At 44.3% G+C, this 27,522-nt stretch overlaps 1 protein-coding gene across 1 annotated transcript in view; it reads left to right on the top strand.

Moving 5' to 3' along the window:
- MELTF (melanotransferrin) overlaps window positions 1–27,522 on the top strand; it is a 145,407-nt gene that overhangs the window by 71,926 nt on the left and 45,959 nt on the right. Inside the window, exons 2-10 of the mRNA XM_088444768.1 lie at window positions 6,568–6,722; window positions 7,011–7,110; window positions 9,052–9,234; window positions 9,489–9,642; window positions 9,865–9,929; window positions 11,467–11,654; window positions 23,798–23,978; window positions 24,921–25,072; window positions 25,211–25,307. Coding sequence (XP_088300894.1) covers window positions 6,568–6,722; window positions 7,011–7,110; window positions 9,052–9,234; window positions 9,489–9,642; window positions 9,865–9,929; window positions 11,467–11,654; window positions 23,798–23,978; window positions 24,921–25,072; window positions 25,211–25,307 — 1,275 coding nt within the window. The remainder of the gene's footprint in view (window positions 1–6,567; window positions 6,723–7,010; window positions 7,111–9,051; window positions 9,235–9,488; window positions 9,643–9,864; window positions 9,930–11,466; window positions 11,655–23,797; window positions 23,979–24,920; window positions 25,073–25,210; window positions 25,308–27,522) is intronic.

Genomic DNA, 27,522 nt, shown 5'->3' on the forward strand with positions numbered 1-27,522 from the left:
GTCACATTTTCTCTGAAGATGGAGTGAGTCCTGATCCACAAAAAGTTCAGGCTATCACAAATATGTCAAAACCTACCAATGCTGGTAAAGTCAAGTAATTTCTTGGGATGACTAATTATTGTTCTCAATTCATTCCAAATTACGCCACTCTGACAGCCCCACTTAGGGAACTTACAAAGAAAAATGCTAAATTCTTATGGACTTCCTCTCAATCATAAGCATTTGATAACATAAAACGATGTCTCCAGGATAGTGTCACAATGTTATATTAGGGTTAATTGTTAATACTGTATAACATACACTATCCAGAGCATAAGGAGACCATTGTGTACATACTGTATTTGTCCAGGGTAGTGCTAGCTCTTCTGCTGCTCCCGCAGACTCCCAGACTTGCTCCAATGCTCAGGAATGGCACCCAGATCTCAGGAAGGATGGTCCTGCTGCCGAATCTAATGGCTTACTGTGATCGCTGGTCCTGTCTATGCTGGAGTTATGACACACAATATATTTTGTATGCGCATATTAAAGCTGGTTTAGTGCTAATTATGGGCCTGATTCTCTACGGAACGCAACTGCAAATGCAGTTCAACTGTGATAGTATACTATTCCATTGCGATCGCAATGCCGCCGCTGTACTACTTAAGGACGCCCACTTTACCCTACACACATCCGTAATGTTCAACAAGACTGCGAAAACACAGCAACATCACGCACACTTGCACAAACTCTGACCTTACTCAGAAATTGCTAACTTCTACGCATGCTATGAGGCCTCAGGCTGCGATGGGTCTGCATAGTTACTGCAATCGCAGTCCTGATCGCAGTGGCCAGATCGCGCATGTGCACTTCAATCTATATGCATGTGCAGTATGCAACAAGTGGCCAATTGCGTGCGTATTGGCAACTGCGTTCCTTGCTTAATCAGGCCCCTAATCCATTGCGCGAACGCAATGCTGCCGCTGCACTACATAAGGACGTCCACTTTACCTTACACACATCCATAATGTTCAGCAAGACTGCGAAAACATCAGTACAATCAATTACCATCGCTGCCTCACGCACACTTGCACAAGATCTGACTTCAGAAATTGCTAATTTCCACACACGCTATGAGGCCTCAGGCTGCCTAGGGCATCGCAGTGGATAATTTATGCACGCTCATGCAACGGAGTTGAGACACACTGGCACGCCTGCGTTTGGCTGAAAACCACCCATAAACGTCACTTCCTGTCAAATACTATGTGATGGGTCTGCGTAGTCACTGCGATCAAAGTCCCAATCCCAGTGGCCGGTTAGCACACACGTATTGTATTAGCAACTGCAAATCATGCACAGTATGCAAGTCGGCCAATTGCATGTGTATTAGCAACTGCGTTCCTTGCTGAATCAGGCCCTATGTTCTCTTCATGGACTGGTCACACTTGCTCTAAAATCAAGCATTTGGAAACCCCCCTCTAGAAATCCTGCATTTGCCACTGATTGGGGGCCCTGCTGTACGGCTTACTATGAATTGGGAGCCCTGTTATGTGGCTTACCATGAATTAGGGGCCCTGCAGTGTAGCTTACTATGGATAGGGGGTCCTGTTGCGTGGCAGGGATGTAGTTATGAGACCGGTGGCCGCAATGCAGCCGGCCTCAATACCGACAGGGGAATCCCAACAAGGGACTTAAGATAGGTGTCGAAATACCAATGCTTATCTTAATCCCAACACCAGAACGCTGAAGGACGCCAGCCTGAACGAGGTAAGTCCGGGGCACCCTTAGCGTTAGCCGCGGGGGCAGGGTTAGGTTTAGGGAGCGTAGCTCTTCATGCCCCAGTCTGACACTGATTGGGGGCCCTGCTGTGTGACTTACTATGAAATGGGGTCCACCCAGTTGCATATAAAAAATATGTTTATATTTTTAAATGCAATACATATTTATCATGCCAATTTTTTTTTTTAAATAAAATGATGCAAAAACAGCAGTTTCTGCATAATTTTATATTATTTACTGTAACCTAATCAAAAATTTCCTGTAAAAGACTAATGAGTGCATTAATATCAATGGGGACTACAGTCTGATTCCTATGTATCTAACTCTGAAAAATAAAGATTTTCAGAGTTTTGTCTCTTTGGTTTGCTCCATCCTCTAAACCACTTTATGCCTATGGAGGCAATCTCATAGGAGAGGGATTTTACAATCCCTCTCATGCAGCCTCTGGTCGGAATCTGACGCTGTGCAAAAGTGAAAGACTTCTCCAATATGTCGGGGGAGTAACGTGCAGGGCCCTTGGCTATCACTTATGGCTGTCTCTGCAAGTTGCATAGAGGGGATATTTCAATTCAAAATGAAAATACCCATCACTATACAGACTGCAATGCCACTATGTTTAATACATAAGCCCCATAGTGCTTTAACTTTATCTGTGTATAATATAGTTTACAGTATTTCACTAAGGAACGACAAAATAAATATTTGCTTACCAAAATAATTTGTCTTGGCCCAGCCCTGGATGCATATGGGCCTCTCGGTCCAGAAAGAGCCACACTGCTCACTCTGCACCCAAAATTATTCTTCCCTCTCCAGAGTTCCGCTATGGTCGACACTGAAGTACAGCAGTAATCACTGGAAAAAAGGTGCGACGGATATATAATAGAGAAGTCTCCAGGAACGGGGCATGGGTACCATGTTCCCGGAGACCTGCGCATGCTCTGTAGGCTCTGATGCAAATCCAGAGTCTACTGTGCTGCCAGAGAGGAGTGGGCCTGCATAATCTTTATCTATATCTGGTACCAAGTCTAACATGTTCAGCATTTATGGGACTAGTGTAATATGCAGAGCTTTTTTATTTGGTCCAATCTGTCATGCAGAGCCCTTTTCTGGTGCCAAGCAGCTACTGAACCTTGGCTTTTTTTCCACCGCTTTCTTCAGCCAGGTCTTGCTCATGGCAGCTATTGGCTGTTCATTTTTATGCCCTAAATACCAAAAATGTAATTTGTAAAAGTAGGTGCTTCTCATACACAGACATGAGGAAGTCCACCGTTATTAATTATGATATCTATTTCATATCACATCTACTTACATTTCAATCATATTTAAAAAAAAACAACAAAAAATACTTTAGTTTAGACCAACACATGCAAATCATTACAGTTAGCACACAACAAAAGTTTGGTGTGGATCTGGCTTTTGATGCGATTTATATGGAGCTGGCTTTTTTTTATATTTAGTATGGAACCAGCTTTTTCTGTTGAACTGGCTTTTTGTATATATTTGATTTTAGTCTACATTGAGTATGGATTCGGTCTTTTCTATATATTTAGTATGGCAATATATGTCAACATTTAACTAGTGTCAATATCGACATTGCAAGCTTGTCGACATGCTGCATGACCAGTTCAACATTATGAATGTCAATTAAAATATACCATACCCCTAGTTCATATACCCTGAAGCTGTATTTTTTAAATGGAATATGTGATACTTTGCTATGCTCCTAGAACAGTGGCGAGGCTCCCAGAAATCAGGTGGCGCTCCGGGCTGCCAAGAAAAATGGACAAGTCTCCCGCACCCTCCCCCGCCAGTCGCTGGCACCCCTGTGGCCCTCCAGTTAGAGAGCACAAAGTGGGCGGACTGGGGGTGGATGACGTGATTTTAGTTGAATTGTGTCATTGTAGCCCCGCCTCCACTATAAAATGCCTGTTTTCTTTACACTGTACGGTGGAGGGTGGGGCCATAACACCCCCTGCACAGCCCACCTTTGCGCCTGCCACAGCACCTCTGTGCAACCCTCTGTGCTACAATACCTGGGAGTATAATTCTTCCATGACGTAGGTGCGCACTAAGAAGGTTTTTTATTTTATTTTAACTCCTAAGGGGGTTAAAAAAGAGCTAAAATGTTTCCTCCCCATGCAATGTCCTGACTGACTGTCTCATCGTGGCTGCAGCACAGTTCATATTCAAACCCAACCATCATCCCAGGTGCTGCCAAACATCACTGGCAGTAGGTGTGGGTCCCTATTTGAATAGTGAGGGAAGGGAATGTGTTACTATGTGAGAGAGGAAAATGTGTTACAACAGCAGTGAGAGGGGAATGTGTTACTATAGAGGTGAGGGAAGAAGGGCATGTCGAATGTGTTACAACCTGGGAGAGGGAGGGAAAAGTTACTACAGACGTGAGGGAGTGGAATTTGTTATTACACAGGTGAGGGAGGGTAATGCCTTTCTATTAGGAGCACTGAGAGGGAGGGAGAGCAGATACTAATTACTCGGGCTTGTTGAAATGGCCCGGCAGAGACCCGGGTATGATGCCCCCCCCCCTCTTGCCTGTCAGCAGTCCAGCAGTGAGAGACTAGGGAGACTGCTGCTGCTGATTGCGCCCACCTCCTTGGATTTGCACTGAGCTGAGGGGCCCCCCCTTTATTTCCATCTCACCACTCCAATAACACATGAATCCTTCATATTTATGGTAATGCATCACAGCTATACGATATTACCTCCCCTCACCTGTATACTAACACGTTCCACTTCCTCACCTCTGTAGTAACACCTTTCTCTCCCTCATCCGTATTGCAACACATTCAACAGTCCCCTCCCTCACCTGTGTAGAAATACAATCCCTCCCTCACACTTGTAGTAACACATTACCCTCGGTCACACCTGTAGTAACTAATTTCTCTCCATCACCTCTGGAGTAGCACATTCCCCTCCCTCACATCTGTAGTAACATATTCTTCTTCCTCACCTCTGTAGTAACACATTACTCCCTCTTACCCCTGTAGTAACACACTCCCCTCCCTCACCCGTATTGTAACACATTCCTTTTCATTACCCTGTAGTAACACATTTGATATTCCCGTCCCTCACCTGTGTAGTAACACATTTTCCTATTTCACGTCTGTAGTAACACATTCCTTCCCTCACTATTCAAATATGTGAGCCACACCAACTGCCAGTGATGTTTGGCAGCACTTGGGTTGACAGTTGGTGTTTGAATATGAACTGTGCTACAGCCACAATGAGACAGTCAGGCAGGACCACACAGGGGGAAGGAACATTTTAGCCCTTTTCACCCCCTTAGAAGTTGAATTTAAAAAAAAAACTTTTAGTGGGCACCTACATCAGGAATATACTCCCCGATTTTCATTTTTCTAGGTCCATGGGTTTGGGCTGGGTGTTGATGAGTCAGTCAGTCAGTCAGTGAGCCAGTCAGGACATGTATATATAGCTATAATGAGTGGCTTTGTATGTTTGTATCTAAGTGTGCTGCTTTATTATTGCTATGTTTGTGTATATTGATTTAAAGAGAAAAAAAAATCTAATATTTAATCATTTACTGCAGGTGATATATTATTACCAATAAAACAGGTCACCATGGAATCCCTGTAGAAACCTGCGACATTGTACTTTTATATTGTCAGAACTAAACCTGTAATTTACAGCAGAGGGTACATTTTCCTACATATTAGAAAATCATCCGTATGAAAGCTCCTTGGTACATTTATATATATTTCTAAGGGAAGCAGTCGGGGAGCTGATGGACGGAATCCCAACCGTCGGCTTCCCGACTGTCTAATCCCGGCAAGGGTTAAATGCGAGGCATCGAAATCCTGATGCCTGTTATCTTCCCTACGCCGGGAGCCCGACACCCGGCTTACCGATCGAAGGTAGGCCGAGCACCGGGCGCAGACAGCTGCAGAGGAGTGAAGGTTAGGTTTAGGGTTCCCGGGGGGAGTTTAGGGTTAGGCACCCCCTGGGGGACTTAGGTTTAGGCGGTGGGGAAGGGGGGGTTAGGTATAGGCACTTAGAGGGGGGGATTAGGGTTAGCACTTGGGGTGAGATTAGGGTTAGGCACCCCTAGGGGAGGGTTAGAGTAAAGGTGCATACACACTAGACTATATGCTCCCTGAGCGATATCGTCTAGTGTGTCCCCGGCAGGCTGTGCTCAATGTCGTTTATGACATTGAGCACAGCCGCTGAACGATATCATTAACGATATCGTTCAGCGCCGGGCTCTCTCCCCCATTCCCTGACATGCAGCAACTCGACGAGATCGTCAGGTTGGCCTGCATGTCAGCCCGATGAACGATGATGACGAACGACCCGCGGGAACGCGCGTCGTCGTTATCGTTCATCGTTTTGGGCTTAAAAATGGACGCTAAAGTGGATGACTGAACGATAACGATATCGTTATCGTTCAGTCGTCCACTTTATCGCCCAGTGTGTACACACCTTTAGGGGGTAGAATAGGTTAGTCAATACTTACCTTTCAACGATTGTGATTTTCACTGCTGCCGGGATGCCGCTGTCGGGATTTGAACCGCCGGCCATGTGGTAAATCATACTAAATCCATTTGTAATCTATAGTACAGGATTCGTGGTCTTTAAATAATAACTGAACAAAACGTTACTGAACAAAACGTTGCTGAACAATTAGAGAGATGTGAAATACTTTTTTAAAATGTGAATTTATTTTATACACTCTTCAGAATTCTAAACGATGTAAACCCGATTTTATGCAAAACATAACAACATTAATCAATGAGTTAAATCATTTTAAGTATTGATTATTATTATTTTTTTTAGTTTTTTGCCTGAATGAAATCAGATGGTGCGCAATTTCTGAAGCAGAGAAGAAAAAATGTGATGACATGATAACCGCCTTCAAGCAAGCACAGATCACCCCTCCTCTGTCCTGTGTGGAAGGGAATTCATCATTACACTGTGCCCGTATGGTGAACGTAAGATGCCTTCTCCCTTACTCACAAATAGTGCATGACATCCGACAATGGCGCCAAACCCTCTGCACTGCCATCACCAGGCACTGTATCCATATCATTACTTGTAATTGCTCTAAACCCATCCAATTTAATATTGATGTTAAGAAATAAGACGGTATCAAAATTAGTGTTTAATATATTATCAATTGCCTATATATTGGAATATTCATAAAACAATACATCCCCAAGGTCATCTACAGTTTACAGTATCCTGACCCTTGCCCTCATGTAACTCTTATTTCTATATAGGATAACTTGGCAGATGCAGTAACATTGGATGGCAGCTTAATTTATGAAGCTGGGAAGCAGTATAAGCTGAAGCCAGTTGTTGGAGAGGTATATGATCAAGGTTAGAACACTTAAATGATTACGGATTACAATAGATGGTTGAGGTATGGGGCTTTGAAAGATATTGTATTACACTTTAAAGCTATTAGCATTTTTCAACTCACAGGGCTGGGAATTTGGGGGAGATGTATCATCGGCGACATCGCCGATACGGTACATCCCCCCGACTTCGCGTACATACCGCAGTTAATTACCGCGGTATGTACCAAGAATATCGCAAAGAACAGTTCTCTCAATGAGAGCTGTCCTTTGCGATGCTGCCGGGCAGAGGGACTTCCGGGTTTAACACCCAGAAGTCCTTCTGCATGCGCAGAAGGACGCGGGCCGTGGGGGCTCATGGGAGGGACCCGTTCGGATCCCTCCCAGCCCCGAGCATCACGCTATGAAGCCCATAGGCTTCTATTGGGTAACGCCACTAGTAACGCTTAATACATACAGGGAATGCGGTAAAACCCCCGAAAACTGCATTTTCAGGGGTTTTACCGCATTTTCGCCGATGAGACATCTCCCCCCTAGGCCTCTACAATCAAAAAGACTCTTTATTATTGATGACATGCTTCAATAAATCTTTATGGAAAGCCGTACACCATTTTAGATATCATAGTAAAATTAAGTTATATACTGTATCTTTTTTGAAAGAATACAGATTCTATCATTTATACTATGTATTGTTAATCGTTTTCACCTCTGATGGGACTGTTTTAAGTGTAACATTTACATCTGCCTTACAAATACTCTTCTTTATAATTCCTCCTATTTTCCCCATATTCTCTGATTTTGTAAATTCCTATTGTGAGTTTGTGACATACATTATGGGCTTGTAAGAAAATGGAATTTTATTTAATTCCATGTATTATTATCTTATAACCAAACTGATTTTACACTGAATCTTATATATACAGTGTATATATATATATATATATATATATATAGAAAGAGAGAGAGAGAGAGTTCCAAGAGGTACGGCACTCACGGACAGAAATTAAGTTCTATCTGTGAGTGTCGCACTTCTTGGAACTCTGTCTACGCTATGCTGTGGGGGCACCCTGTAAATCTGTTTAACTTGATCTGAGTGCCGGTCCTTTGTTCTATTATATATATTGTGGCAGTATCACCAGAGGTGGTGCTGGTGGGCGGCAGATTATGTGTGGGGCAGGACAGATATGCCCACACAGAGTAGAAAAGCATTGTGAGAAGATGCCTAATGGCTGCTATATGACCAGAGCCCAAGTGAGGCTGCTGGTGGACGCAGACCAGGTGGTCAGGATCATACCTGCAAAAAGTCAGGGAGATCCCTATACCTCTGACACTGTCCTTGTGAGAGGAGGCAGCCAACAAGCTAAGGAAGCTATACCCGGCCAGGAGACCAGGGTCCAGTCCTGCACATGGCAGGAAGGACCACCAATCTCAGAGACTGTGAGAGGCTTTCATGCAGATTAGCTGCTTCTATAGAGAGGGTTCAAGAAGTGAGCTAGTGCCCTAAGAGAGGGCTAGATTGTTTATAATTTTCTATTTCTGTTTACTGGTTTCCATGCTGGCAGTAAAGCACCATTTTCATTTATTTTTACTTGAACGCAATGTGTGGACTCTAATTCTGCACCTAATCAAAGCACCACTGACCCTAATCTACCAAGCTAATTACCCCACATCACAAAATATATATATATATATATATATATATATATAAATCAATAGGCAGCACTGAAATTGTCAATATCTAAGAAATGTTTTTGTGGTGCAAGGTCCAGAATTACATTTCATAGACGCACTTACACCATCCATTTGGATTAGGGAGGAGCCAGCTCTCACATTTAGCAGAATTATGCGTTTGTATTCAAGAATCATATATATATATTTAAAATGGTTAAAATTGGAATTAAACTATTGTTTTTAATAGATCTTATGATGTGGCAAGTGTCATTGATGTAATATTAATTGGCAGGTGTGGGAACTTCATATTATGCTGTTGCTGTTGTCAGGAAGAACTCTAATATCACTATAAATAGTCTGAAAGGCACTACATCTTGTCACACTGGTCTACAGAAGTCTTCAGGATGGAATGTGCCCATTGGCTACCTCATTGATAGTGGACGCATGTCTGCTGTGGCCTGTGATATTCCAAAAGGTAAGAATACTTTTCATCCTACAAGAGAATGGGAATCATTATACAGATTCAAAACTCCCTTAATGCCCCTAAATTATAGAGAGAGATGATTTCAAGACAAAGGTGGGCACCTAGCAGCTTTGTGTGTATGTGACATGCTTCTGGACAGTTATAAGAAAAAGTTGTGCTTTTTTTTCTGTAAAACCTTTGTACTGGGTTGTTTGTACTAATTATAAGAAAACGCATTCTGATACATGTCATGTCTCTGCTGATAGGAGTGAGCAACTTCTTCTCTAAAAGTTGTGTGCCAGGAGCCGACAAATTGCCGTACCCCTCTCTGTGTGAACTGTGTAAAGGAAATAGTAGTGGTCAAAACAAGTGTCTGGCCAATGGGCAGGAGATGTACCAGGACTATGACGGAGCCTTTAGGTAAGCTCAATATCTCTCCATGTGAAATGAAAGGTTTTAAAACAACAAATGGTCCTGGGTTTCTTAGCAGACTCCATCTTAGTTTATTACCACTGTTCTTTTAAAGAATCTGTAGGTATGAGCCTATTGATCCATGTTTCAGTTTACTAGCACACTAGCCAGACAATACTTAGAACATTCACAAAAGACCATGAGTCTTCTCTGCCTTACTTGTCTCTCCAGGTGTCTGGTTGAAGGAGGAGATGTGGCTTTTATAAAGCATAGCACAGTGGCGGACAATTCAGATGGTGAGTATTTAGACCATCCCCGCTCTTACAGGCATGGATTTCAGACAACTGTTGCTCCCCTAACTAATTATAGATATTTTTCAAACTGGAGCAGTAGTGGCAACCAAAAATATTATTGGTGACTATCGTAATGTGTTGGCTGCTGCTATTTCCTTTGGGATTGTAGCTTCCCTGCTATGAATGTAAGGAAACAGTAATGGGTTTATGTGTCCTGTGTAATATAAACCCCTAACTACTTAAAACCTCAATTCATCATGGCAACTTAACAAATACTATAATATTAAAAAGAGGAGATTCAGATTTGATGATTATTGAAATGTTTTATATGATTTATCGATTCTTAAAACTAAACTTACAAAACTGATAGCAGACTAAAGCACAAGCAAAACAAACAGAGGAACCAGATGTGACTCAAAAACCAACATTGACTAAATAGGGGAGTTATACCACTCACCCCTATGTAGCTTGGTCATCCAAATTGTGCATCTTCTCTTACAAATATACTCCACAAATACCAGTAACCCCCCTTACTTGTGATATTATTGAGGTACAAATATACTCTAACTGAACTCAACAAAGTTTTATGCCAAAATGGTTACTGTTTGCCATACTTTACCAATAGGGCAAGATTCCCAACTGGAACTGCAGCCGGCCACTAGAACAAACTGTAAATTTTACAAACACTAAGCAGCTGAACCCACCACTCTACACAGTTATCCTATAACCAAACCAAGCTTATTGCTTAATGTACTACATCAGGCCTGTAAAGGTGAGCATACTGAAAACGCAACGAAGGTTGCTGCAACACTAATCTACCTAGGCCTACAATACAACATCCAACAGTAGCATTAGCTTTCTGGCTTCGTACAATTGTGGGCCACTAGCTGGACAATACCACACCCGCCAGGAAACAACCTCTGACCATATAATCTTTAAGCATTGTAACTCACCCAAAATTAATTGATGGATTTAACGTTTGCCTAGATCATTGCCACCATGCTGAAAAAGTAAAAGGTGAGGCATTCCAAATTGGGCAGCAAAATCAAGCAACAAATTCCGCAAACCATTACATAACAAACCACTGTCCCCTAGCCACCTAACCTGTAAGGTACCAGGAAACAAGACGTATTCCTGGTCAACAATGGATGCTTATCCCCATCGCTATCGGGACACTACATTGCTAGCCGGCCCCTATAGCAAAACTTGGAGGGCGTCTGGGGATGTGGTCCATTCTCCCTTGGTCCCCGGTTCTATTCTTCTGAGCATGCATAGGTTAATTGGATTCTGACAAAATTTACACTAGTGTGTATGTGTGTTAGGGAATTTAGACTGTAGTCTTTAATGGAGCAGGGACTGATATGAATGACAAATATTCTCAGTACAGTGCTGCGTAAATTGCTGCCACTATAAATAAACAATAATAATAAATGACAGAAGTACTGTACTAAGGGTGAGATTAATTTATAAGGAGAAGCCTTGGATGACTAGGCATATATTGTTGTAGGGGCTCATGGTCTGTTTTATAAATCTGCGTTAGGCATGAATTCGGCTGAATGGGCAAAAGAAGTCTTGTCCTCAGATTACCAGCTGCTTTGTCCTGATGGATCCCATGCAGATATCACTGGATGGAGACAGTGTAACCTGGCCCGGGTACCGGCTCGCGCAGTTGTGGTCAGGCCTGATGTGGATGGATCTCTTATTTACAAAACACTAAATGAAGGGCAGGTGAGTGCACTATACTCTCAGTAACTTTTGTACATCTGCATATGGAAGAATTTAATTATAAGGGGAATTTTGCAGTTTGTTCATCTGCTGGTTAAAGCTCTTAATTTGATCTTATATTGTTTTAAAATTATTTAGCCATAGACATATATTTAAATGTTGAGGAATATGCAGAACTGATGTTATTTGAAGATAGGAGTCTTCCGAGTGTAGGTGAATATACATTTCTATTCACACCAGACGTCCTGTATTATGTAAGCATACATTTTCTCATTGTGTCAAAGTGTATTTTACATTTAATGTTTACGTTTTGCTAAATCATCAACATGGAAGAGAGAATAAATAATGACCATGCATAAATCCTTCCACAAAATAGTCCATTTTACCCACTGTAATGAGATCCTGCATTGATGGGAACAGTGCAGTTGTGTGTGATATCAGATGAGAGAGTCCCTGGTCTAGACTTTCCTCATATACTGTCCCAGGTCTCTATTCCCGTCAGATAATGGCTGTGGTCTCCATTCTTCTCATATATTGATCCGTGCACCCTAATCTCTGGTCCTTATCCTTCCCAGATTATGAGCCGATATCTATATACATCTTGGCTTTGTTCTCTATGCTCCTCAGATAATTGCCCAGGCCTCATTCTCTCCTCTTTAGATTATGCCCCAGGCCCCCATTCTCCAGGATTCCTCCTCATATACAGCTTTCAGATCTATCCTCCCTCAGATAATGGCCCCACTCCCTAATCTCATCGAGTACTACCCAGGTCCCTATCCTCCTCAGATAATTACCATGGTGTCTATTCTCCTGAGATGCTGCTTCTGTACTGTCCACCATATGTTTGCAGTTTGGTGGGAGTCAGGGAACAGCCTAAGGGTGGGATACGTGGGCGGGCCGCTGCTTCCACTGAGGGATTCTCTCTGGATCTGTTTGTCTTTTGACGGCTGAGCTCTCTTCACTCTCCCTGTCTGAGGTTTATTGCTGCTATCAGATAGGCAGTTATGGAGTTATAGGGGAGTCATAGCGGCTATTCAAACTGTGGATCAGTAGGTGGGCTGCGTTTGGCTTGTGAGTTGTAATTGGATACTCCTGGTTTACAGTGTCTATTGCCTATATTATATTGCATGAATATTCTGGAGAGTGCTTATAAATTACTGCATATTAATCCAATTATTATTTTTCGTAATTGTACTTCACTAACAAAGTTTACAACTGTGAAGTAACATATATAATATCTTATATGATTGTCTTATATTGTCTATCAGTTCTTAATAGTTTCTACACAAATGTGTCTATTTCACATTGAAAGTATTGCCATGTACAGCAGTCTGTGAAAGGAATACAGACAGATATATGGGCGTTTAAGTAGCTGTACATTATCTCCATGCAGGGTATGTGCCCAATGTTCCATGGCCACAATGACATCATACCCACATTGACGGGTTACCTTATTGTGAGAGGTATAGTACACAAATAAGACAGTCATGTGAGCTATATGAGGAGTTATTGGTACACAGTGAGAGAGAGAATTAGTGGAGACAATATATGAATTGTTGCCCCCATTGTGTATTTGATGTAATGCCAGGGCCGAAACTAGGATTTTTGTCACCAGGGGCAAGACAGTAATTTGGCGCCCCCCATGTAATTCCCCCTGCAGTAGTGCCCATATTGTAATGCCCCCATAGTAATGGCCATATGTTAATACCCCCATAGTAATGCCCCTGTAGTGCCCACCATACAGTAATGCCCCTGTAGTGCCCATGCTCCCATATTAATGCCCCTGTAGTGCCCATGCTTTCATAGTAATGCCCCTGTAGTGCCCATGCTCTCATAGTAATGCCCCTGTATTGCCCATGCCCCATAGTAATATCCCTGTAGTGCCCTTACAGAAATGCCCCTGTAGTGCTCATGCCCACACAGTAATGCCCCTGTGGTAATGCCCCTGTAGTGCCCATGCCCCAATAGTAATGCCCCTGTAGTGCTCATGCCCCATTAGTAATGCCCCTTATTGCCTATGCCCCCATAGTAATGCCCCTGTGGTAATGCCCCTGCCCCCATAATAATGCCCCTGTAGTGCAGCTTATTAAAAAAAAAAATACTTACCTTGAACCCCGCTCCTGCATCCAGCGTCGCGTCCGGTCCACCGGCTGCTCCTTGGAACTATGGGGGAGATGTCATGACGTCTCCCCCATAGTGCCCGTGGGGAGAGCCGGAAGCTGGAGTTCGGGAGAGAACTCCAGCCTCCGGCTCCGGCTACACCGCGTCGCTGCAGAGAAGGAGCCGGGCGCCCGCTGGTAATAAATATTACCAGCGGACGTCCGGCTTGGAGCCTCTCTGCAGCGCCGGGCTGGAGGTCACTGGCACCAGGTACAGCGGCTCACCCGGTGCACGTGCACCTCCAGCCCCCCCCTAGTTGCGGCCCTGGTAATGCACTTAGGGGCTGATGCAGAATTGTGCACAGCTCCATTTTGCAGATGGCTCTTGCGATTTTTAGCACTACATATGCCAGTGCCAAAACTAGGATTAATGTCTAGGATTAATGTAAGGGCAACACGGTAATTTGGCACCCCCCAAAAAAATTCAACAACAAGGAGCACAAAAAGGATGTGTGGTTTTGTGACACAGTAAGGCCCCTTATAACACATTATGCCACAGTAATGCCCCTTACAACACATTATGCCACAGTAATGCCCCTTACAACTAGTGATGAGCGGTTCGGATTCTGAGGAATCCGAACCGCTCCGAACAGGTGGAATCCCGCCTGACTTGGATTCCACCTAGAGGCCGAACGTCACCCGTCCGGCGTCGGATTCTCGCGAGACCACGCGAGAGCCGGGTGACGTTCGGCCTCTATAAAAGGCGCGGCGCCTGGCAGTCGGCGCCATTTCACGTGTCACGCGTAGTTAGGTAGTGCACTGTCTGTGCTAGTGTTAGATTAGACAGAGTAGGCAGTGTTCTTGCCGCTTAACCTCTGTGACTTTACTGGGCATAAGCCCTTTGTGTGTGCTCCGTGACTGGGCATAATAAGCCCACTGTGTATATGTGTACTGTATTATACAAGCTCCGTGACAGGGCATAGCCCACTGAGTGTATTATACAAGCTCCGTGACTGGGCTTAGCCCACTGAGTGTATACAAGCTCCGTGACAGGGCATAGCCCACTGAGTGTATTATACAAGCTCCGTGACAGGGCATAAGCCCACTGAGTATTATACAAGCTCCGTGACAGGGCATAGCCCACTGAGTGTATTATACAAGCTCCGTGACTGGACTTAGCCCACTGAGTGTATACAAGCTCCGTGACAGGGCATAGCCCACTGAGTGTATTATACAAGCTCCATGACAGGGCATAAGCCCACTGAGTATTATACAAGCTCCGTGACAGGGCATAGCCCACTGAGTGTATACAAGCTCCGTGACAGGGCATAAGCCCACTGTGTCTATTATACAAGCTCCGTGACAGGGCATAGCCCACTGAGTGTATTATACAAGCTCCGTGACAGGGCATAAGCCCACTGAGTGTATTATACAAGCTCCGTGACAGGGCATAAGCCCACTGAGTATTATACAAGCTCCGTGACAGGGCATAAGCCCACTGAGTGTATTATACAAGCTCCGTGACAGGGCATAAGCCCACTGTGTATACAAGCTCCATGACAGGGCATAGCCCACTGAGTGTATTATACAAGCTCCGTGACAGGGCATAAGCCCACTGAGTGTATACAAGCTCCGTGACAGGGCATAGCCCACTGAGTGTATTATACAAGCTCCATGACAGGGCATAAGCCCACTGAGTGTATACAAGCTCCGTGACAGGGCATAGCCCACTGAGTGTATTATACAAGCTCCGTGACAGGGCATAGCCCACTGAGTGTATACAAGCTCCGTGACAGGGCATAAGCCCACTGTGTCTATTATACAAGCTCCGTGACAGGGCATAAGCCCAATGAGTATTATACAAGCTCCGTGACAGGGCATAGCCCACTGTGTCTATTATACAAGCTACGTGACAGGGCATAAGCCCACTGAGTGTATTATACAAGCTCCGTGACAGGGCTTAAGCCCACTGAGTATTATACAAGCTCCGTGACAGGGCATAGCCCACTGTGTCTATTATACAAGCTCTGTGACAGGGCATAGCCCACTGAGTGTATTATACAAGCTCCGTGAAAGGGCATAAGCCCACTGAGTGTATACAAGCTCCGTGACAGGGCATAAGCCCACTGAGTGTATACAAGCTCCGTGACAGGGCATAAGCCCACTGAGTGTATACAAGCTCCGTGACAGGGCATAAGCCCACTGTGTCTATTATACAAGCTCCGTGACAGGGCATAAGCCCACTGAGTATTATACAAGCTCCGTGACAGGGCATAGCCCACTGTGTCTATTATACAAGCTCCGTGACAGGGCATAGCCCACTGAGTGTATTATACAAGCTCTGTGACAGGGCATAAGCCCACTGAGTGTATACAAGCTCCGTGACAGGGCATAGCCCACTGTGTCTATTATACAAGCTCTGTGACAGGGCATAAGCCCACTGAGTGTATATTTTACAAGCTCCGTGACAGGGCATAAGCCCACTGAGTATTATACTAGCTCCGTGATAGGGCATAGCCCACTGAGTGTATTATACAAGCTCCGTGAAAGGGTATAGCCCACTGTGTGTATACAAGCTCCGTGACTCCAGTTCATAGTGATTTATTAATATGGATCACGAGAATGAACCGAGAGGAGAGCAGAAACAACATGTAAATGCTAGCATTGCAGCGGCTGGAAGTCCATCACTTTCATCTAAAGCTGATGCTCAAGGGCGTAGAGGCTTTAAAAACTTAGGGAACCTGAAATCAAAAAAATTAGATTTCACAGGGGTAAAGACAAAATAAAAACCTCTAAAGACTACTACTTTTGCAGAGAAACAGAAAATTGGCAACATACCATTCACCACACGTAGCGGCAAGGAAAGACTCAGGCTTTGCCCTTTATTTCTGAGTGGTGGTTCTGCAACTGTCAGTGAGGCATCTTGTGCCTCTCATGATGATAAAAGAGCTTTTCAATCAGACTATAGAAGTGTGAAAAAATGTAAAACCAATAAGGCAGTAGAACAAACTGTGTTTTTTGAAACACAAATGTCAGAAATCCCTGAGGAGAGTCTAAGTGGGTCCATGAGTGGCATTGCTATGTGTAAGCCTGACCTTTCAGAGAAGCTGCCCTCCACAGTTTCTTTTCCATCTGTAGTTGTGGGGATGAGCAGTATTGCCGAGGACATAGAAATTGAGGATGCCACCGTGGAATTGCAAGAGGATGAGAGGAATATATGTGCAGCTGACGCTGGCACTAATGAGGATGTTGAGGATGAGGATATTATTTGTATAAGTCAGGCACCAGTGGAAGCAGCTCTTGGCCAAGATAAGAAGGCCATTGCCATGCCTGGGCATAGAACCAACAAATCCACATCTTTTGTGTGGAATTACTTTTACCCAAACCCTGACAATGTTTGTCAAGCCATTTATAGCCTCTGTGAGACCACAGTTAGTAGAGGTAGGGACGTTAAGCATCTAGGAACCTCTACGCTATTACGTCATCTACAGCGAGCTCATGACAGGTGTTTGATAACAGAAACTACTGCAAAAAAAATAACAACAAGCAGTTCAGCATTAGCTAGATGTCTTATCTCTACTAAATCCCAGCACCTGCAATCTCCGCCAACAACATCTTCCTCCTAAATATCCTCAGGAATGATCAGTGGTAGTACAACATCCAATTTTTTAGTGCTAAGTCACGGTGACTCCTCCAATTTCCAGGACACCGCAGAAGAAACTGAATCTTTGAGCGCTAGGCCTGCTGCTGCTGCTGGTGGTGGATCTTCATCCCAGAAGTGGACCAAGAAGACTACTAGTAGTATACCAAAAAAACAATTGACTGTTAAAGAATCTCTTGCAAGGGGAAGCAAGTATGACAGCTCTCACCCTGTCGCACAGCGGATCACTGACGCCATGACAGCTATGCTAATATTAGATCTGCGTCCAATATCCGCAATTAATGCAGTGGGATTTACACAGCTAATTGAGGTCCTGTGTCCCCGGTACCAAATTCCATCTCGGTTTCATTTAACCCGAAAAGCCATTCCTCGGCTGTACCAGGACGTTAAACAGAACCTAATTATTGGCCTGCAAAATGCTATTGTACCCACTGTCCACTTAACCACAGATATGTGAACAAGCGGTAGTGGACAAACTAAAGATTACATGACTGTGACAACCCACTGGGTGGGTGAATCGCCTTCAGCAGCAGCAGTATCTAACAAACAACACCAGCTCATTCAGAGGCAGGCAACTCTGTGCATCACCGGATTCAATAAGAGGCATACCGCTGACAACCTCTTAGAAAAACTAAGAGATGTCATAGAAACATGGCTTACCCCACTTGGACTCTCCTCAGGATTTGTGATTTCTGACAATGCTACAAATATAGTGAAAGCATTACAGCTGGGTGAATTCCAACACATCCCCTGTTTTGCTCACACAATAAACTTAGTAGTGCAGGGTTTTTTAAAAAACGACAGGGGCGTGCAGGAGATGCTGTCTGTGGCCCGAAAAACTTCGGGACATTTTCGGCATTCAGCAACAGCGTACAGGAGATTGCAGCACCTGCAAGAGCAGTTAATTTGCCCTGCCATCAACTGAAGTAAGAAGTGGTAACGAGGTGGAACTCAACCCTGTATATGCTTCAGCGGATGGAGGAGCAGCAAAAAGCCATCCATAGCTATACGACAAGCCATGACATTGGGAGAGGAGGGGGAATGTACCTTACCCCAGCACAGTGGAGAGTACTTTCTGTCTTGTGCAAGGTGCTCAAACCATTTGAAGTTGCCACTTGTGAAGTGAGTGCTGACACTGCTAGCTTGAGTAAGGTGATTCCCCTGATTTCGCCTTTGGAAAAGCAGCTGGAGAAATTGAAGGATGAGATTAAACAAAGTGATTCCGCAAAGTATGCTGGACTGATAGATCAAATCCTTTGTTCGCTTCACCAGGATCCACGGGTGGCCAAGATCTTGAAATCTGATCATTATATTTTAGCAACCATTCTTGAACCTAGGTTCAAGTCATATGCTGTGTCTTTCTTTACAACTGACCCAGATCTTAAAAGAACCAAAGCACTCCTGGTGAGCAAGTTGGCAGCTGAAGTGACACATGGCACTACGATGACGTCTCCTCCTTCGGTTTCTCCAGCAGCAGCCAGAAAATAATGCACCTTTTCCAAAAGACCCAGTGGTGATGCAGTTAAGTCAAGTCAACATTTTGACATCTGGTCGGGTCTAAAAGATTTGCCCAACACCAGTGACACCTCTACCGTAACTCCATCTAATACGATTACCATCCAAAGAATGGTGGAGGATTATTTTCAGGACACCGTACACGTAGATATGTCACAGAGTCCCTTTGAATATTGGAAGAAAAAAAAGGCAATTTGGAGACCCTTGTATAAACTGGCTTTGCATTATTTAAGCTGCCCACCCTCTAGTGTGTACTCGGAGAGAGTTTTCAGTACAGCCGGGAACCTTGTGAGCGAACGACGAAGCAGGCTACTTCCACAAAATGTAGAAAAAATGATGTTCATTAAAATGAACTGGAAATTTCATGAGGAAAACCTTTCCCGCCAATCACGTCACAGTCCAGATACTTCTGTAATGGTGGATTCCAGCGGGGATGAACTGATATTGTGTGAGGAGTCGGATGATGTACACACTGATGAGGGTGAGGATGGCAATGATGGTGACATCATGCCACTGTAGACCTGTTGCCTTTAGTAGATTGGAAGATTTTTTTGTGGGGGCCCAAACAAACCAAGCACTTCAGCCACAAAGTGGCAGTACCTGTCGCTGAAATGCTTCGTTTGTTAAAGTGTGCATGTCCTTTTTAAGATCCAACATAAAGGGTGGGTGGGAGGGCCCAAGGACAGTTCCATCTAGCACTACCTTTCATTTCTGCCACTGCTGTGTGGCATAGTTTCATAGATGTGCTTTAAACTGTGGTGTCTGTGCCACTGCGCCGTTGCTCTGATGCTTGGTCACCAGTCAGCTCACTGCAACTCTTAGCTTAAATTATTGTTTTCACCATTATTGGCTGTTAGGTGGTCTAAATTGACTGTAAATGACTGGAAATTAATGTTATTGAGGTAAATAACACTCTAGGAAGAAAAAAAAGCCCAATTTATGTAATTTTAGATTTTTTTTGCCAATGTTGGCAAAAAATCCAAATCCAAATCCAAAGCCAGTCACCGCAGTTTGGCAAATCCAAATCCAAAGCCGGAGGACGAATTAGAACCAAATCCAAATCTGGCAAAAATGGTCCGGCGCACATCCCTACTTACAACACATTATGCCACAGAATTGCCCTTTACAACACATTATGCAACAGTAATGACCCTTAAGGGTACACATTATGTCACAGTAATGCCCCTTACACATTATGCCACAGTAATGCCCCACAGTGACAGCAGCCACCCCAGAACTGACACACTATTAAAATCAGACTTTCAAATTAAAATGGGACCTCCCAGTAAGCCAGCTTTTACCTACTGGGACTGCGTGGTGGGTGAGCTCAGGCAGCGTGGGACGGGTCGGAGATGCCACATACCAGGGATCAGTCAGCGCCACTGTTATTCTAATGGGGCGCCGGTCGCGAACCAATTGGAGCTTGCGGACCGGCAGCCACTGCTGATTGGCTGCCAGTCTGCAAGCTCTCATTGGCTTGCGGCCGGCGTCATATTAGACTGATGGCTGCACTGTGTCTCTCAAGGCTGGCCTGCAGGTCCCGGCATGTAGCTCAAACCCTAAAGCGCAACTACCTGGGGCTGCCCCACCTTGGCAGCCTCTCCTCGTCACCCCCTCCGCGTCCAGCGCCCCCCACTAGTTGCAGCCCTGCATATGCCCTGTTGCTGAGCACATGAATGAGTTACACGCAACTCAACCTCTGACTGATAGTTATCACTGGATGGTAAATGGTGCTCTCACATGTAGTCAGTGAAGACGTGTAGACAGATTGGTGGGCTATGCCGATTTGTGTGTACGCAGAGGGGGTCATTCAGACCCGCTCGCGAGCGGCAGTACGCTCGCAAGCGGGTCGATGTTCCCCACTGCGCATGCGCACGACGGAGGGAGCTCCGTCGTGCGCATGTGCGAGACCCGGGGAGCGACGGGCTTTCCATCACTCCAGGTCTCGCACCAAAGGGGGCGTGCTGTCGATGTTGATTGACAGCACGCCCCCTTTGGTGGGCATGCCGGGTGCGTGCCTGCCAGACGGAGGCGTTCCCATGGGAACGCCTACCGTCTGAAGCCGGCCCCACTGACATCACTAGTGATGTCAGTGGGAGTGATTTTGGCTCTGATAGAGCCAAAATCACTCCAGGGCTTGTGGCAGGGAGACCCTACCGCAGGGTCTCCGTCGCAAGTCCGATGGTCGCGATGGTCAAGACCATCGCGACCATCTTTTTGGCCGCTCGCATATGCTGTGGGTGGTCACCCACAGCTATGCGAGCGGCCAGGAGGCCGCTCCATTTTCATGGAGGAGGGCCCTGATTCAGAGCGAGCGCTCTGGTCAGAGCGTTCAGCTCTGAATCAGGCCCAGAGTTCTCATTTGAGATGGGTCTCTTGCACTAGGTATAGGGTTGGTGCAATTTTGTACTGATAATGTTGACTGCTATTTGAACAAGAGGATACATAGGAGCAGTGGCGTTCCTCACCGTTATTGCACCAAGTGCGGGGAGGGCTTTATTGCGCATGGTGGAGCAGTGCACCAGGGCGTGATCTCATGGAAGGAGCGTGGTCTCATGGAAGGGGGCGTGGCATGAACCCCATAACAATTAGGGAACTCCAGTGGAGGGGGGTCCCGGAGATGCAGACTGTACCCGGGGATGCGGGCGGTACTGTCTCCCTCACTGTGTCAGGAGCCAAGTGCTTCACGCAATGTTACAGTGCAGCACCCGGCTCCTTTCACTGAGAGGAAGTCGGCACTATGGTGTCAACCCTAGGCCGGTGACACCTGGGTGCGGCCCACACTCCCCTTGTGACGCCACTGCATAGGAGGCTGACTTGTGTCCACCTCTGAATTGGTCCCACATAGTCTAATTCGTGCATGCATAGTACTGTTTTGGAACTAACCCAGGGAAAAGCACTATGGACCTCATTCAGAGTCGGTCGTAAGCAGCCGCTCGGTCGTACCCAGCGATGTTCGCAAAACTGCGCATGCGTAAGTTTCGCAATGCGCGTGCGCAAACTAGCTGTTGCGATCGGAAATTTATCTTTCCTTCAGCTTGGCCAGGTCATTAGTTTGAGTGACAGGATGAGGCGTTTGTGGGTGGTAACAGGGGAAGGTGCTTGTGAACGGGGGAGTGGAGATCCGAACGCAGGCATGCCTGACTATGCAAACGGCGTTTTATGGGAGTGCTTAATTAACTAAGTAGTGTCATAGCACACGTGACATGGGAGGTTTTTACACTGACTTGATCGTAGTGCTTACGAGGGTATGGTCAATCTTAAGCTCTACGACCAGCTCCGATGGTTCCTGACGGTCTCGATTAATCCTTATATGCCCGGAGATGACGTGTTTTGCGAACGAGAAGGGGGCGTGTTTTTAGTCTTACGACCGCATCCTCCCCTCGCTCGTCCAGCTAACGATCTCATCTTAACGACACAACTTGCGAGCACTTCATTTGCATATGCGGCCCCTTTTCCCTTACGACCGAGCGGCCGCAACGACCGACTCTGAATGAGGTCCTATGTCCCTACTTTTGAAGGAATGTCTATCTGAAATATCCATTGTGGATAGAGTAAAAGGCCCACCTGTTATAGCCTGCGATTTGGGGAGCACTGGCACATATTTAATATTATAACCACTAGATTTAAAGCAGCAATTAGCTTTAACAAAAAACATTGCTGATTTAAATCTAACAGCTATATCCCCGACATCCCTCCAGTGCTCGCAAATCGCCAACTATTACATGTCAGGACAAAGTTTCATTTCAGATTTTTCCTCATCATCAATATCAATTTACATAATGTATTTGTATTGCAAAGTTTGTTTGTATTCCATTTCTTTATGTAAAATCTGGTGTATTCGCACAAATATAAAACGTAGTTTGGCACTTCTAGAAATGAGCCTTAGTGATTCTATGGTGTCTGATAAAACAAGGCCAGTTAATGCATAGACAAAACTTTGTAGGCTTTAACTGAATATCTACATCTGGTTTATTAATTCATTTCAAACTTTCCCTGCAGCATAGTGTACTGTACAATTAGATGGCCATTCCCATAGAATACGATGGCTAATTCAGAATTGATGTGAAGCAAAGCAAATGAATATTTAATTGGCATTGAGAATACAGAATAGACACATTAAAATAACACTTACAGTATTTATACAAGACCTTATACATTTATTGGCTATTATTTATATCATACAGATGCATACGGAATGTGAAAATGTATTTTTTGTGGAGGTTTTACCTTGCCCCCTTGATGACCATATGTATGTGTTAGGAAACTTATTGCAGCTGAGAAAATGTTCAGTTTCTATATATGTCTACTATAACAATGATGTATTCATACAAAGCGACAGAAGACCACTGTGGAGACCTCCCATAGCATAATATTCATTGAAGTATGTTTGCGCAACTAGCTAGAGCAATACAAATTAGGAATAGGACAGTTTATTGTATTGTGTATTGATGTGTGATTGCCACATAAATATGTTTTACTGATGATAATAAATACCGCAGATGTATTATGTCCATCACTAGCAATAACATCAAAACAATGTTTCTTCAACTGTAGCATCGGAGTAAGGCCTCTTCTTACGATCAAATAGCTGGGCACACACCTATACAATTATTGGGCCCATCACCCGATATTGACTGGCTAGCTAGATAATTGCATACATTAGGTGTGTATGCAGAAGCTCTTATGAGCTTCTTATAAATTGGGATGCCTGGCCTCCCGAACCCATTGATCTGCACAGCGTGCACCTGGCTTTAGGAGTGGGGTTACCTAGCTATATATATATATATATATATATATATATATATATCCTACATGTGTTGTATGTTATACATTTTACCATTTGCATGTTGTTGTTTTTTTTTTTGTAGCAAAGATACAATGATCTTAGCTCGAGCTTCAAGATGTTTGACTCTTCCGCTTACAGTGGCAACAACTTACTGTTCAGAGATGCCACAACAGAGCTCAGAATGATCTATAATCAGACATACCAAGCCTGGCTCGGGGATGAATATCTGCAAGCAATGACAGGAATAAGCTGTGACCCTGACAGTAAATACAATGTCATTCCTATCTCATACTGACCACAGAGTGTTCAGGGAGGAATTCCTCTTTCAGTTTTTATTAGAAAAATACAAAGAAATGGCCCATTATTGTATTTATAGCTGAATAAAATATGGTCTTGTCTCAAACATACAGATTCAAGTAGGCAGCCGCACCTCTACAGTATGTAGGATGGGACATTTACCATGTATAAAATAAGATCATTAGTGAAAGCAGATGCATATAAAATGGAAGGGAAAGGATCTACATATAGCGTTACACAATGCAAATATTTGGGGGGGTTTTAGAAATATTTTTCATGCATATTAACCAATCTGTACTGTACACTGTATAATATCTGCTACTCTTTTTTTTTTTTTTTTTTAAATAGTAATATTACTAATGCTATTAAGGATTTAGCTGCTTTTAAAAGTTACTATCCTCAAAATTGCTTTAATTGAATTATTATAGTAATGTTTTAGCATGACTTTAAGGAGGATACAGGATTGAGCTATTTCCTATAAATAGGGTTTTTGCATAAAAATATTCTTTTTTTGCTGATTTATTGTTAAAATACATTATTTTTAAAACTGTGGAATGGCAATTGCTATGTCAGGAGATTTTCTTTCAGATCTCAAGGGCTTGTCACTTTTAATGGCATTTTAAATTTGCTACAGTATGCCGGTTCACGTGCATTTTGTTTTAGAATGTTATGTTTTGTGTTAAGCTCTTCCAAATCATTTGTTCAAACAGCATTCATAAGAGCTGTATTTCAACCACAAAACAGCATTCATAAGAGCTGTATTTCAACCACAAAACAGCATTCACAAGAGCTGTATTTCAACCACAAAACAGCAGAAAAAATAATAACAGTTATTTCCAATTTGAAGTCAAATGGGGTATCAATTAAAATTATGAAATCTTAACTTATGTCCCAATATTATCATTTAGGATTGCCAAAATTCTTTCGCTGGTGTACCATAAGCACGGAAGAAGTGTGGAAATGTGGAGATATGGCTGTTGCATTCAATAAACAGGCTTTGTACCCATCAATCAAGTGCGTCTCTGCTCAAAACCATGAAGAGTGTATGAAAATGATTCAGGTAAGAAGTAAATAGAGTTAGCCTGTTACAGCTAAATGATGGCTCTCTAAGATCCAAATGAAGATATAGTCAGTAACTTGCTGCATACTACTATTGTTACAATTCACTGTACATCCCTTCCCGGTATTTCCCATACAGGATAAACAAGTTGATGCAGTAACATTAGATGGAGGTGACATATTTACCGCTGGGAAGGTGTATGGGCTAGTGCCAGCTGCTGCAGAGAGTTACTCTGGTAAGTAACCAGGAGAATTTCTTCTGCCCTACCAATGGCTCAATGGCTAGTTGTGTGTACATGTTTGAGCATTCAATCTTCACACTAGTGTTGCTATTATGCATTGTATTCAGATGCATCTATGTGACCACACCTCCCCCATCTATCTGCTAGTGAAAGCAGTCATTATCATCACCAATGCACATTTGCACCAACACTATCCTTGGTACAAGAGATGTGACTGAAAGCCGACAATTCTCCTAATACACTGAACTCTAAATACCCTGCAATCCATCCATCTGCATGCCCTTGCCACGCTCTCAGGACACTAATCCTAAGTGCAAATGCCCCATTGCTACCCTGTAACTAATGTGGAGATGCGACTAGGATGCACACGGCTCTGAATCGTCTGTATTCGCTCTGACGCAGGTGCAGTCTGCTAAAATCTGTGCGCATACAGAATTGCCTGCCATTCTGAATGAGGCCCTATGTGTTTAAGTAAGAATAATTGCTTTGATTTTCACCTGTAACTTCTGGCCAAAGCAAATTCTTATTCTGGGCAGATGCATCAAGCATTGCATTCAGCTCTCCTGATAAGATCTATCTTTTGTGATAGAGGTACTTCCAGGTTTATTACCCAGAAGTCACTCTGACATCATTCCGCGCATCAGCATGATGATGCATGCGCGGAATGGGCATACTCTGCATTCTACTAAGCCACATACATCTTTTTTAACGCTATTTACTGCAGATAAAGATTCTCTTTTATTCTAAGACCAGTGTCAGATTGATATTTAGGGGCCCATTTATTAATGATCGCATTTGTAATGTGATCTGGGCATGACATTGCTGCCCATAATCGCATTGCAAAATGTGATCATAGCACCCGAATGCACCATCTGGCACCCGCAGGAACAGGGGCTCTAAAAGGAACCCATACCTGCGATGTGCCTGTTGTGCTGCCGGGGCTGTGGCACATGTGCAGTCCCGCTGACTGCGCATATGCAGCAGCCATTGCTGGGGAAACCCTCTGCTGGCTAATTAAGTGATGTGTAGCCTATAGGAATGCATCACATTCTGGATGTTAGTAAATTTGGCAGCATCGCCTCCCCCAGAGAAACCTATAGGTGATGCAGCTGCCTGCAGGAATGGAGGTAATCGCAGCAGGTATAGGAGATACCAGCTGCAGTCTCTCCTTCATAGATCCGGGAGAAACTTAATATTTGCGATTAAGGCGCAAATATACAAAGATAAATGGGCCCCTATGACACATAGCCAGATTAACCCAACCAATTAATCCATAGTCCAGGGTTTCCCAGACACTGGCCCTGATTCAGAGCCGGTCGCTCAGACAGAGCGCTCGCTCTGAATCAGGGCCGGTCTTCTTTTTTTTTAGAACGGCCTCCTGGCCGCTCGCATAGCTGTGGGTGAGCGGCCAGGAAGATGGTCGCGATGGTCAAGGCCATCGCGACCATCGGGCTTGCGACGAGACCCAGAGAGATTTCGGCTCTAACAGAGCCGAAATCTCTCCCACTGACATCACTTGTGATGTCAGTGGGGCCGCCCCCAAACGGAGGCGTTCGCACGGGAGCGCCTCCATTTAGGCAGCCACTCCCCCGGCCTGCCCACCAAAGGGGGCGTGCTGTCACTCAACATCGACAGCACACCCCCTTTGGTACGAGACCCGGAGCGACGGATTGCCCGTCGCTATCCGGGTCGTGCGCATGCGCTCTGGGCCACCATCGACCCGGTTGCGAGTGCTCAGTGCTTGCGACCGGGTCTGAATCAGGCCCTTTGTCCCCAAGGCAACCTAACAGTACAGGTTTTAAGGCTATCCATGTTTTTGCATAGATGGTATAATCAAACTGACTGATGTATAACTAAGTCACTTGTATTTAAACATGGATGGCATTAAAACCTGGACTATTAGGGTGCCTTGATGACTGAGTTTGGGGACTGCTGCCCTAGCCTCTCCTATTTAAAGTAAAGCATTTGTAACCTGCTTATATCTCTGCTCCCTGTGTGACAATAATCATGGCAGTTTCAGCAATAACTTTTCTGGCTTTCTGGCTTTTACAGGCAACACCACTTATTGTAGGGATCCAGCTATGCATTACTCAAGGGCACAGATGACTCCTTTGTAAGGTCTTTCTAAATATATGTCATTATGAATGAAGTATCAATCAGTTAGGCTTCACTCACATCACTGTTTTCTTTAGATGTGCTGAAAGCAATA

Source organism: Taudactylus pleione, unplaced genomic scaffold (assembly GCF_031769625.1).
Source record: "Taudactylus pleione unplaced genomic scaffold, aTauple2 ptg000372l, whole genome shotgun sequence".
Taxonomy (NCBI): Eukaryota; Metazoa; Chordata; class Amphibia; order Anura; family Myobatrachidae; genus Taudactylus; species Taudactylus pleione.